We start from the raw sequence: 13,202 nt of genomic DNA, 5'->3' as shown, positions 1-13,202 counted from the left end.
TGCTCTCGTGTTTCCTCGATTATCCCTCCTCGGATCAGTCTCCTCGCTCCTCTCTCCTCTCTCCTCCAGGAGCGTTTAGAGCTTTGGGACGCAAGTTAAAATGGCGCGTCGGTAAGTACTTCCGGTTCGGCCGAGGAGCGAGGAGACTGCAGTTTAGAGCTTTGAGAAGCACCCAATGCCTCCTTTGTGCCACAGTTTACTAAAATTGGGTCAACAAATCACCATACATAAAAAGAACTGCAGGCATAAACATTTATTTGTGCAAAATACCAGTGGCTTAATTGACCACAATCATTTTTTAACCTGAGAAGTTTAGCTAGAAGTACTAGCATGTGCCTTACTTCTTCATTACTTGCTAAAACAGGACTCACTTGATCAATCACATTATACATTTGTGCAAATCCAAATTCCTTAATAAAACATGTCAATTTGCATCCCTAATGTACACAGTACATCACAAGGTAAAAGAACAGCTGCCTATTAAGTCACACACACGATGCCACTCCCCTCAAGTAAGTATGGTTGATGGATTTTTCTAAAAACAACCACCTGCAGCACCAAAACTCAAGCATTAAACAAAGCCTTGAAGGTAACCAGTTGAGTGACTTAACACTTCCCTTTCATTCTGCAAGGGTCCTTTAGCTTAAGCTAGTAGCTTATTCTTGAGGCTGTTTACTTTTGGGGTCAGCTTTGAACGGTCCAGCTCGAGGAGGAGTTTCTGGAAGACTTCCAGCGTGTACCTGAGCTCCTTGGGATAAGCAAGATTGACTGCATATGCCAACCCAGTGAGCATGGCACAAGCCCTTGGAAGGTTGCCCAGAGCGGTCAGGACTTTTATGCCCTCTACCACAATACCGATGTCGTCGGGGCCCTTTGACGTATCAGTCTTGATGTGGTAGATTTTTATTCTCTATAGAGCGAGGTCCTGCAACACATGGTCTTCATCAGCATCCTGTAATAGCAAGAACACTTTTAGATTTTACAGCCAAAAGAGAAGGTCCTTTGTAACAGAGTAAAAGTTACAGACTCTGTGAACTTACGGGTTACGTTAGCACAACACCAGCCAGAGCGTGCACAAACATAATAAAAGACTTGATTAAACGAAAATGCAGTAAATTTAAACATTGACTTTTTGGGTCCTTGCCATGTTTTGAGTCGAATCAAAGATGACAGACTCGGTCAATTATAGCATAATTTTGATTTACAGCTCTTTAACGCAAAACAATGCAACTTGGTTATAAATTGTTCTTTGACTTAACTTTTTTATTCTTAATTTTAATGCTTTAACTTATTTAAATTACACATATTTTATTTTGGTGTGCATTGGTCTCTATTTTATTTAATTTTATGCTGTTCCTATTTTTAATTTGTATTATTACTATTTTTCTTATTATTATTATTGTCCCCTAAAATGTCTTGCCATTGTTTCATTTCTGCTTCTTTCTTGTGTTCAATCGCTGTAAAGCACTTTGGGTTGCACTTGATTTGTATGAAAGGTGCTATATAAATAAAGCTTGATTGATTGATTTGATTGATAAAAATAATTAAACAAGTCTTACCTTATGGAAGTTGGCAGTGCGCGGAGGCTGGAGGTAAATAATGGCGGATGTCCAATTATCCATGTGGCACAAAATGACTTGGGTAGAAGTGCGTAAGGTGAAGAAAACCAGATACCTCCCAATGAGTAAAATTTTTCAGTTATATGCATTTTTGACTTTCCTGATAAAATATGATTAAATTCTACTCAAGGATTCATAGCTGATTTAAATTGGAGAAAACTGAGTAAAATGTAATTAATTAATGATTGAAATTTGTTGAATTCAGCTCAATGTGATTCCAAACTGCACATAATCTTTTTTATTATGTATAGGTTACTAAGATTTATTTGGTAAATATTAATGAACCCCAATCCCAGTTTTTACAGTGTACCTTTAGACACACAAGGGTGACTTTGCATGATGATGCCTCAGCTGTATATGGACTTGTTTACTTGAAATGTTTCTAACAAGGTAGTATGAAAAACAATCTACTAATACAGAGTCTGTGTATTTCAACAACCAACTCTTTAAACCCAATTACTCCTGTGTTATCTTACCAGACACATTTAGCTTCCCTCCCTCAAACCACTTGATCCTCCCTCGGCTCAGGTCACAGTCCTGCACCGAGCTGAGGGAGGATCAAGTGGTTGTCTCTGACGTCCCACTGCGGCCCAGAAGCTCTCGGTGTCGGAGACCGAGAAGTCCTGCAGAGCTGTGCGGTCTGATACACCTTCAAAGCCGGTGTCACGGTTTAACTGGTGTTGGATTAACTGGTGACAGTCCGGACATTAATTATGACAGGCAAGCTTTGCAGAAATAGTCCCCTTCCACTGATGGGTTGCTTGTGCAAAACGTATGGTACCACTTTGGGCAGCTGGTGCACTCAATCTGTAAGGAGAGGTGAAATATCAAAGAAGCTCACATTACTGTCAAACATTTGGTTAATCACACCTCAGGAACAATAAAGCAATTCAAAATGAGAAATGAAATGTGAAATCCCAACACCTTTACCGTTTGTGAACCCGTCAGTGCTCATTCAGCTGCACCAGTGTCTTTACAAAGTGAGAACATTGCAGGTGAAGTAAAATACTAATTTTAAGAAGTTGTGCTGGTCTTCCTTTGGTGGCGTGTCTTGTGATGGTCCAGCCAGAGGAGAGGAACGTAGTTTTTTCAATTTGTGAGGGATCCTCTCCTCTGGCTGGACATAATGTTTTAATTGATCAATGTTAATTTTGTGAGATTTCTTGCCTTTTTCAGACACCAGGTCAGCACTTTTGTCCTCTATTCTCACTATTTGAAAGGGTCCCAACATCTCCTGTCCAAGCTTTCCGCCTTTGCGTTGTGCATCCCTAATGTTTTTCCTTAGGACTAGGTCCCCAACCTTAAAGTTGTCCTCCTGGCCATCCTCGAGACGCTTCCTCTTAGCCTTGTCCTGGCATTTTCTCACGTTCTTCTTCACCTCCTCATAAGTATTTTTAGTGTCTTTGAGGCCCTGTGCTATGTCCTCGTTGTGCACCAGGTTAGAGATGGTTTCCTCTGTTACCTGACATAAAACACAGCAACAGTGTCAGGCAAAGTGGAGAAAAAGCTGAAGCGATTCAAATTCATTACAATTAAGGACGTGAACATGAGAGAAACTTACCTCGTATTTTAGTGGAACCTCAGAGGGATACCTTGCTTCCCTACCAAACATCAGGAAATAGGAGCTGTATTTGGTTGTCAGCTGCTTTTTTGTCCTTAAACTGAACATTGTAGCCTGCAGATACTTGTCCCACATCTTGGGATGGTCAGCAACCATCTTGTTGAGGGACCTTAACAATTCAGAGCAAGCATGAAAAGGCAGGAAAGCATTTGGGCTTTTCTAGAGAGAGACCTTTAATTATTGATCAGATAAAGTCACCTCTGTATGATGTTTGCTGTGACTGATTATTATTTTAAATGTAAATGAAAACCTACCTCTGTATTGTCCCATTCAGTCTCTCCACAAGGCCATTTGTCTGAGGGTGATAAGGAGCACAGAGGCTCCTCTTGATCCCCAGCCTCTCACACAACCCAAAGTTGATCTTGTAATTATGGTTGGATAAAATAGGAAAGTCAGCATCACAGAAGTAACACACCAAAGACTCAGAATTCTTCATGACTGTACCTTGCTTTGAAACTCAGAGCCCTGGTCTGTTAGCAGTCTTTTGGGTGCACCAAATTTGTAAAAGAAATCAATAATACAATTTGTGACCTCATCTGCTGTTTTACTCTTGAGTGGGTAGGCCTCTGACCATTTGGTGAAATAATCAACCATAACACATATGTACTGATTACCACCTTCTGTTACTGTTAGTTTACCCACCAAGTCCATCCCCACCAGCTCAAGAGGCTCAGTGACCTAGAAAGCAATATTAAAAAACTGTAGCATGAAGTGACTGAAGATGTGTGTGAGGGCTGACAGTGTGTCACTTTTTTCCCTTTACCTCTACACTGTAAACCCGAATAAGTTCAGAGTACTCAAAATCTTTGTGGAAACCGATTACCTCGAAATATTTAAGTTAGCAAACTAGTATTTTTGAGTAAATAGTTAAGGAAAGATTATAAGTTGCTCAAACTTAAAAGTTTCCAATTTATTATTGTTGTATTTAAGTTAACTGTACTTAAAATTGTTGTATTCAGTCAATAAACTTTTAATTTACTCAAAACTTAAATGTTTTGCCCTTTTTTTTTTTCATTTTAAGTTTGTTGAACGTTATTATATTCATTAACAGATGTAAATATCTTAGATGTTCCCAACCTAATTATTTTTGCTTTCTTGAACTTGAATTGTTAAAGCTCGCAAACTCAAAGACTACAATTTTGCAGGACTTATTTTTTATATATATATATATATATATAACCCTCACTAAAAACACAAATATTCAACTGGTCAATTATTTTTTTTATTCATTTCAGTTTTTTAAATTCAAACACAATCATAACAGTGTTTTTTTTAAACCCACAGCAAGATATTAAAACCTTTGCTGAACATTAAATTTAGCATAGAGCACATGAACATCTCTTATCTACTGTTTAGCTGACCTTAACTTTATCTCTTTGTACAAAAATACACAATAAGAAAGCTCACAAGTGAGCTTCAAAGTGCTTGATTTCAAACAGCTAAATTTTTAAAACACATACATTTTAAAACATGTACATTTTCAGCAAAAAAATGTTAGTTCAAATGGAAAATAAAAGAAAAGTAAACAAGTAAATAAAATGTATAGTCTTCTGTGATAAAGACAAGCATAATGAAACTTAAGACGTTATTATAATTTAACACTTTTTTAACACAACTGTGTTGTATGAAAACAATAAAGTGCAAACATGAGCACCTGAGGTAGTTTGTTTGACGGAACATTACCCACCTGCTGTAAACTTTAAGATGCTTTCAACAACAACATTTCTTTAAAACAAACTGGTGTGCTGTAGTTCTTCTCCTACACACACCTTGCAACAATGCCAACTCTTACTGGAGCAGGTCATGTTTTAGACTGAGTAGGCGGGGTTTCAGTGGCTTACCATCATCAAGCCCCATCACCACTTTTTGGATGAATGTAAAAGTGTTGGTGAGTTTGCTGGGGTAGTCCAAGTGCAGGACATACATCAAGCCAAATACCATTGCGAATGCATCTGAGAATCTGGAGATACTCATGATCATCATGTTGTCCTCCACCGCAATGGAAAAGCTGTCGGGGGTGAAGGGGACCATTTCCAAGGTGCTCTCGGTGACCATCATGACGAGGGCAACAGGAGTGTCTGTGATGTCTGGCTCATCTGTCTCCTCAGTCTAAAATATGCATGAAAAAGGTTCACGTTTACTGAAAGGAACTAGATATAGGATATATATTAAAGATGATAACATCATAAGACAGTAGCTAGCAACTAAGATGTACAGTAAATGATTTTCTGTGAAACTCAATGACTAGCATGCTGCCTAGGTCTGTAAATGGCTACCTTGAAAATTGCTTCTAGAATATCTTGGTACATGGGGATTTTAACGTGAAAAAAAACAGAAGACTGTATGTCATTCCAGTGTCCGACTTCCAAGTAAACCTGCTCTGTTCAGTTTAATGCATGCTGGACATGGCCTCCTTTTAAAAATTTTCAGTGCAGAGAGACACTTAGATGTTTGTAAGATGCAATGCAGCAGTCCCTATGGAAACATTTGATAAGCAAGGTGCTCATAGAAAAGGCACAGACAGGTCATGTGGCATTTACCATTTGGTAGTGATGGACAAGCAAAGCTTCGCGAAGCAGTAGATTTTTTGACTCCTCTAGAGGGCGCTCTTGGTTTAAAAATGAAGGCTCAATGAATGGCAATTCAGTGTGCTTTCAACCCTTTGTTGAACAGAGAGCGCCATCTAGAGGAGTAAAAAAATACATCTACTGCTTCTCGAAGCTTTGCTTGTCCATCACTACCATTTGGTACTTCAGATACTATAGACAGTGAAATAAACTGAAGGTAGTCTACTCTGAGGACAATAATGGAGACACACTGTGGAAAGCGTGCCAAAAAAAAAGGATCCGATATTATTTATTTGCCCTATGAAAAACATTAATGTAAAACCTAATGACTGCCATACATTAAGCGCTCAACCTCAGCAAACTGCTTGTAAGGCCTTTAAAAATGTCTTTTTTGTGTTGCTTATCAAATTATGCTTCAAGAAACATTACATTAGATGATGATCAATGATGATGTCTGGAGTATAACATAACTGTGGATTGTTAAGGGGAGCATTCACATTTTTAATAAAGATTAGTTGAATCCACTGAGTCTGTTAATAAGGATTACTTACATTCCAAGTTTTGTAGAAATCTGGGTCATCTTCACATAGGTACGCTGAGAGGGCCCAAAGTGCTGTGGTGCGTTTGATGTCAATATCCTGTACTTGCTGGAAGGACAAGAAAAATGTACATTAAGTGCAGATCCTGATCCATTGGATTTCTGTATTTTATTATACTGTACTTAATGAAAGAACAGCCAGAATTTCCACTACAGTGTACGATTGGCCTTCCTTGCGTCAAAGCTGTCACAGAAACTGACTTTTGTTACCTTAAATGAACGTAACTTGTGTTGACTAATTAGCACAACAACAATAGTGTGAAATTCAGTCTTTGCTATCCCTTGCAAATCTTGAACTAGACCTATTTCATATATAACTTACCTGATCATACAGCTTTAAAATGTTGCGCAGGGCTTCGGAGGCCTTGCCAGTGCGTCCCGCTTTCTGTCTGTACACCGCCAGAAGTCGTGGTGTATGCCGGTCAAGCTCTGAATAAAACTGGTTCCGAAGGTTTATGTTTGCGATTCGATGGAATTCAGCACAAACCTTGGAGAGAAAAAAACAAACAAAAAAACAACAACATAAAACCATAAGGAGTGTGAAGACTAACACTAGATATGAAAGTAGAAATTGTATTGATTTTTCTAGTCTTTTTAAAACAACAGAGCTGCATTAAATTTGATAATTATACTGAATGTAATGTTGTTGTGGTTACAGAACAATGACAAATACTTAGGAGGTCCTCATGAATGAAAATGAAGATTTATAAGGTGGGCAAAAACTACAAAGACTGACAGATTGTTTTACCTGAGCTTCCATCTGAAGGGCTGGCCATCGCTCCAGGATGTCCTTTACCAGTGGACTTTCCTGGACAATCTCCTGACGACGAAGGGCAAAGGTTGTCTGCATCAGCTTTTCAATTAAAATTTTGTCCTTGTCACTCTTTGCCACTTCTTGTGTAATCTGTAGTCTCATTCCTTCTAGACTAGCCTGGTTTTCTCCGCGAGGAAAGTCTGGGAGGTAGTTTACCTCTGCTCGTCTGGCTCTTTTTATGTTGGTGTGGGGACTGTCTCTGTCAGGGTTGTTCCTGCTTCTTTTGCCAGTGTTGATAGACACCTCCAGACAACCAGATCTGGCCAACTTTGTGCGGTAATTCCCCATCTTAAACTTGAGGCTAACTTTCCAACCATACCAACCACTCACACTTCCTAGCTCTTTAAGACATGGATGTGTTCTGACAAGCGCTTCAGCTGCCACACCCACATCTCTGTCACTGGGATAGGATTTGTAGCTGTGCATTGCTGCAGCCATCGTCTCCAAGATGTTATGTTTCTGGGCCCTGTTTAATTTCACAGTCTTTCCAGAGCTCTCAAAGAGATCATTTCCCTCTGCAAGGACATGCTCCACCTCATAGGAAAAGGTGGGCACGGGGAAAACATCAGGCCAAGTCTTTAGGCGGTGGCTAACAGGCACATGAGGCAGGATGTCTGTGTCAGAACTTGCACAGGAGCTGGTGTCACTTTCTGTTCTGACAACTCTTAATGTGCCCTTCTCTGGTAACTCATTAATATCAACCAGGCAGCTGAGTTGACCGTCAAAGTCTGGATCCTCGTATTGTAGTGTGAACTCAAAGTCCAGTCTTTGCTTGACTTTCTCTTTCAGAATGTTTATGAGCTCCTCCACAGATTCGGGCCTCTCAGACAGGGTTAACTTCACGGCAACATCAGATGAAAGGTATACACGTAGCAGGAATTTCTTGGCTGTTGACATCATCTGGGGTTTAAGTACATAAAGAGTCGTTAGAAAAAAAAAAAGAAAAAAAAGTTAGATGTATTCAATGCATATAGTAACTGCAACAACTTGATTTCGCACATTACACATTTGTAGGTATTTAAATATCTTAAAATAACATGTAATATCAAAACCACAGGCAATGTAAGAATTTGGCTTAGACGAACACAAATGCATTGGGTACACAAGTCTGGAATCAGGATGTGGAATCTGTACAATCAAATCTGGTTTCAATGCAGCAGTATGAATCGTTTTGGTGTCAACAGCAATTTTCCTAACACTGTAGGCAAAGAGGGGTGAGGTGTCATTGAGCTCTGACATCGTATGGACAGTTACGGTCCCAGGGAAAAGCTCATATGATCTTAGGTGTTCAATGTAACATGACTTATGTGTTTGGCAAAGCAATGTTACATCATTATTTACAAGGAGGATCTGTTCAATTTTGCTGAACTGAGGAAGTCCCCCCTCCTGTCCCACAGACACAAACATGCCAATATTGTATTTTGTACCAGTAATAACAATATTTGATGTGCTATAAATCATGCTGCTGTCTGTTTTTTGTTTGATATGTTCTTTTGCAACCTCAGGGAGTAGTGCAACACTGACAGAAGAGACATTTGTCGTCTGCTGATTTGGTTTGAAGAATGAAGGTGCGCTGAGGTGGTATGCCATCATATGTTGATGCCTTGTTGCCAGAGTTTTCAACACATTTTTAAAGTTTTTTGTGTGTTGTACCACTTGCTTGAAAAAGGAATGTTTGCTCTCAAATCTCATCGTCCAAAATTGGACAAGAGGCCCAAAACAGCGAATGAGATGTGGGTGGTGTTCGATAAAGTGATGCTTAGGGCGCAGTCTGAACTCAGGAAACACCTCCAAAAGCATTTGTCTGTGATCCTGTATCTTTGTCTGGAGATACTGGATAGATTCATCATTGAATGCAGGAGAGAGCACCAGCTCCACAATCTCCTTCAAATCCATCAATACAGTCCAAACATTATCTCCCTCAGGAACTGTATTACCAATCAGCAATGGGAGTAGTCTTAATAATGTGCCATTCTCATGGCCATTACCACCGATGGTTCTCTTGGCAGCAAAGTTCTTTGAGATCGGTTTTGGTTTGTCAACTTTGTCTGTGTGTTGGTACGGAAATGACAAAATCTTTCTGTTTAAATGGTTAAGTGTAAAATATTTGAGTCGAATCATCTCCTGGATACACAGCGCCAACTCCACAGGTACAATTCCCTCAACCAGATCATGGAGGACATCAGGTGGAAAACCAGTGGTGGTGTGAAAATACTGCAAATTCTCTCTCAGGATACAGTCTCCTCTGACACCAAACTGAAGTTCCCCATTGCCCTGTAGAACATCCTGCACATTACTGTCATGGCCAGCTTTTGTTCTCAAACTAAATTCCCCATCCTCAACATTATAAGACTGAATCAAGTCTCTTGTGGCATTGCAAAACCTACAAATATAACCTGATCTGAAGGACTGTGCAAAGCCTGCTAATGCATGAGCTGCTAGGTTGTCAGAAACAACACACAAGATGGTACCCTGAACTGACTTGCCAAGACACTCGATAAATACACCGTCTTGCTCAAGAGTGCGAAGGTCTTGTATCAAAGGACCAAGTGCGCCCTCATAGCCACACTTCTGAAGATCAGGTACCTTGCATTGTGCTGCAAGCTGAATGACATGCAATGCTGATCGATATTTACATGGTAAATCAGCAAACACCCAATATACCGAGCATAGTTTGTGCATTTTTCTGGAAGTGCCCAGAGGATTTGCTATTTCATTTTTTTTTTTTTTTTTTTTTTTTTTTCTTCTCTTTATTTTTTTCTTTCTTCCTCTTGTCTGCATATATATTTCTGGTTTGTGTCATGTTTGTCACAAACTGTCAAATATTCATGCAATTTATTCTTGCAGCAAAAGAAAAGAAAGAAAGCCTTTTTCTTCTGTGTTTGTGACTGTGTGCATGCAACCATCACCATCCCTCTTAGAACTCTGGCCTATCTTTTATTGGCAGCTAATATCATGTTCTGTAAAAGAGGGCGTGCACACCTAGGTGGGCCAAAAAAAATAAATAAATAAAAAATAAGAGAAAGTGAAAGAAAGATTACATAAGGATATACAAAGGGACAGGGAGAGAGAAGGAGAGAGAGACCTAACACACTTAGATGGAGAGGGACCATCTCACCATGATGCCAAAAAGAAAATCCGTGTGGTGATACTAATGATTAAGCAACCCTTAGTGTCCACAATCATTACTGAAGCTTGGGTCGCAGAGGGTTGCCGCCGTGCTGTGTTCTATTTGTGTAACAAGACCACCACTGGTGAAACCACCTGGGTCAGACCGGCCGAGCGGTACGGCTCAGCACCCGGGCCGCAAGAGCAGTCAGACCGAAGGACCCAACCCGCCGCGGGAGACCCAGGCCAGGGGACAAGCCAAGGACCCAGACCGGAAGCAAGCAGGTACCGCCGGAGCACCCAGGGCGACCGCCAGGTCACCCAGTAGGAGGAAAGGGGGGCGAGGGGGGAGAGATCCCGCAGCCCCCCCAAGGGACACCTCCACAACACCACCCCCACAGCCCCCCAAGACGGAGCCAAAGGAGCCACCAGGGCCGAGGGGGCCCGGCACCAGGAGCAGACAGCCAGGCAGACGGGCAGGACCAGGACCAGAGCCCACCAACCGGCGCGCCGGAGCGGGGGGAGGGCGGAGGCGGCAGGGCCAATCCCACCTGCCCCCCCCAGACGGCCCGACCACTCCCCCAAGCCACGCCCCCCACCCATGCCCTGCGACTGATGGACCAGGCCGCGGGGGCATGGAGGGACACCCCAATGGCTGCCGTAGTAACACCCCCCCAGCTGCGCACCACCCCACCCCCCCAAGAGGACCGCGAGGGAACCCCGGGAAACCCGGCCCCGAGGGCAGCCGCGGACCAGGCCCCCACAGGGGAGGGGGCAGCAGGGGGGCGGAGGGGGACAGGGACACCAGCCACCCACCCAGCCCCGATGGGCCCCCAACGAGTAGGGCCGAGCCAAACACCAAGGCCCCGCCAAACCTGATCTGTGTGTGTGTGATATGATTTGAACTTTGTTTTGTTTTGTTTTTTTTTGTTGTATGTATGTTTGCTAGTGAGGTGGATTAAAATAGGGGGGGCTGGAAGGGAGGCGGGAGAGAGGGGGGAGAGCCGTAGTGCACTACTGCATCACAATCCGCCGCCCCCCCCCCCCCCCCCCCGTATAAAACCCGCCCCCCCGACCCTATATCTTTACCTATATCAGTATCTAGTGAGGTGCATTAAAATAGGGGGGGGGGGCAGATGGGGGGCGGGAGAGAGGGGGGAGAGCCGCAGCGCACTACTGCACCACAATCTGCCCCCCCCCCCCCAGTATAAAACAGGTCCACCCAACCCACACCCCCCACCCCATGTCTTTACCTATATCAGTATCTAGTGAGGTGCATTAAAATAAGGGGGTGGAAGGGAGGCGGGAGAGGGGGGGGGAGAGCCTTGGCGCACCAATGCCCCATCATCTGCCCCTCCCCCCTGTATAAAACCCGCCCACCCATCAGCACCCCCAACCCTATTGTCCCTTTTTTTTTTTTTTTTTTTTTTTTTTTAAATTTTCTAGTGAAGTGCAATTAAAAAGAGGCAGGGCCCGTCTGCGGCAAGCCCACTCCAGGGGGCCCTAGGGCAGTGGCACTCCAGCAGTCCCCGACCCCCCAAGCCCCAACCACCAGCCCCCCCACCCCGCGATAGACAAGGCCCACGGCCGCCCGGCAGGGCGTGGCACCAGACCCGAGATCCCCCCGGGTATCCCACAGGGAGGCAGGGAGCCCACAGCCAGGGAGGGGAACCCATCACCACGTGATGCCCCAATCCAACCCCCGCCGCAGGCCGCACGAGCAGAGTAGGGGCAGCAGGACAGAGGAGGGCCAAAACCAACCGGGGAGACCAGACGGGAAAGGCAGGCCAATGAATGGACCCTTCCCCTGCCCCCACCACCACCCCCCCACCACCACCACGCCGGCCGGCCAACCCCAGCCCCGGACACCGCCCGCCCAACCCGCCCACCCGCCCCCGGTACCGAACCCCCAGGACCCAGGAGGCCCCCCAGGCCCCGCCCCAGGCAGCCACAGGGACAGGGCGCAGAAGCGCCCAGAGGGGGAACCCAGGACCAAACCCCACAACCCCCCCACCTCCCCCACCAGTAGAACCGGAGGCCGCGCAGGCACCCGGCAGGCACCGCCAGCCCCCCGTCAAAAGGCCCCGAGCCCAACCACAGGCCCCAGCCACCCACACCGCGAAGGGCCCCACCAAACCCAACGCCCCAACCACCCCGGGCGCAGGGCCGACCACCCGTGCCAGTCCGAATCCCAAGGGCCATCCGAGAGTTACCGCAAGGCCCCTTTAAAGCTCCTGTATATGTATGCGGGTGTGAGCATATAAACGTGTATGTGTGTGGTTTGTGATTGTGTGTATATGATGAACCCTGGTAAGAGGGTGTCCATGTGTTTGTGAATGTGGGTGTAAGTCAGTAGGTTGGAGAGAAGTATATGGGAAAACTCAAGTCATGAAAATATTTGGCAGTCTACTATTTTGTTTTGTTTTGTTTTGTGGTTGTTTGGAGATCAGTTAGTTAAAGCTGTTAATTTGGTGATGATTGGAAGCCAGCTGCTTTCAAATGAGTCCAGTGTATTATTAACTGTCGCACAACATTTCTCTATTGATATTTGGTCCATTAGAAGATTCTCCCAAATCTTAATGTTTAGATTTCTCTTTGATTTCCAATTTAAGAGGATAGTCTTCTTTGCTATGATTAGGGCCGTTAAGAGAATGGTGGAATGTTTATTATGTTGTGTTATTTCCGATATGTCGCCAAGGATGCAAGTTGTTGGGCACAGCTGGATGTTGCAGTTGAGCATGGTTGACAATCTGTCGATGACTTGTTGCCAGAATTGGCGGACCGGTGTGCAGGTCCAAAATGCATGGAGATATGTGTCTGTTGTATCTTGAATACAGTTGGTGCATTTGTCTGTTTCTGATAATCCCATTTTGTG

General features: G+C 43.8%; 1 protein-coding gene across 1 annotated transcript; it reads right to left on the bottom strand.

Moving 5' to 3' along the window:
- Positions 1–4,440: 4,440 nt before the first annotated feature.
- Positions 4,441–8,406, bottom strand: LOC117821539. Its single transcript, XM_034695908.1, has 4 exons — positions 7,154–8,406; positions 6,728–6,892; positions 6,359–6,454; positions 4,441–5,349 (listed from the first exon to the last, which is right to left on the bottom strand). The coding sequence occupies exons 1-4, from the start codon at positions 8,117–8,119 to the stop codon at positions 5,029–5,031; spliced, it is 1,548 nt and encodes a 515-aa protein (XP_034551799.1). The 5' UTR covers positions 8,120–8,406; the 3' UTR covers positions 4,441–5,028.
- Between the last annotated feature and the right edge of the window lie 4,796 nt (positions 8,407–13,202).

This window comes from Notolabrus celidotus, chromosome 1 (genome assembly GCF_009762535.1).
Source record: "Notolabrus celidotus isolate fNotCel1 chromosome 1, fNotCel1.pri, whole genome shotgun sequence".
Taxonomy (NCBI): Eukaryota; Metazoa; Chordata; class Actinopteri; order Labriformes; family Labridae; genus Notolabrus; species Notolabrus celidotus.
The sequence above is the reverse complement of the archived record's forward strand: the minus strand, read 5'-3'. Positions and strand labels throughout refer to the sequence as shown.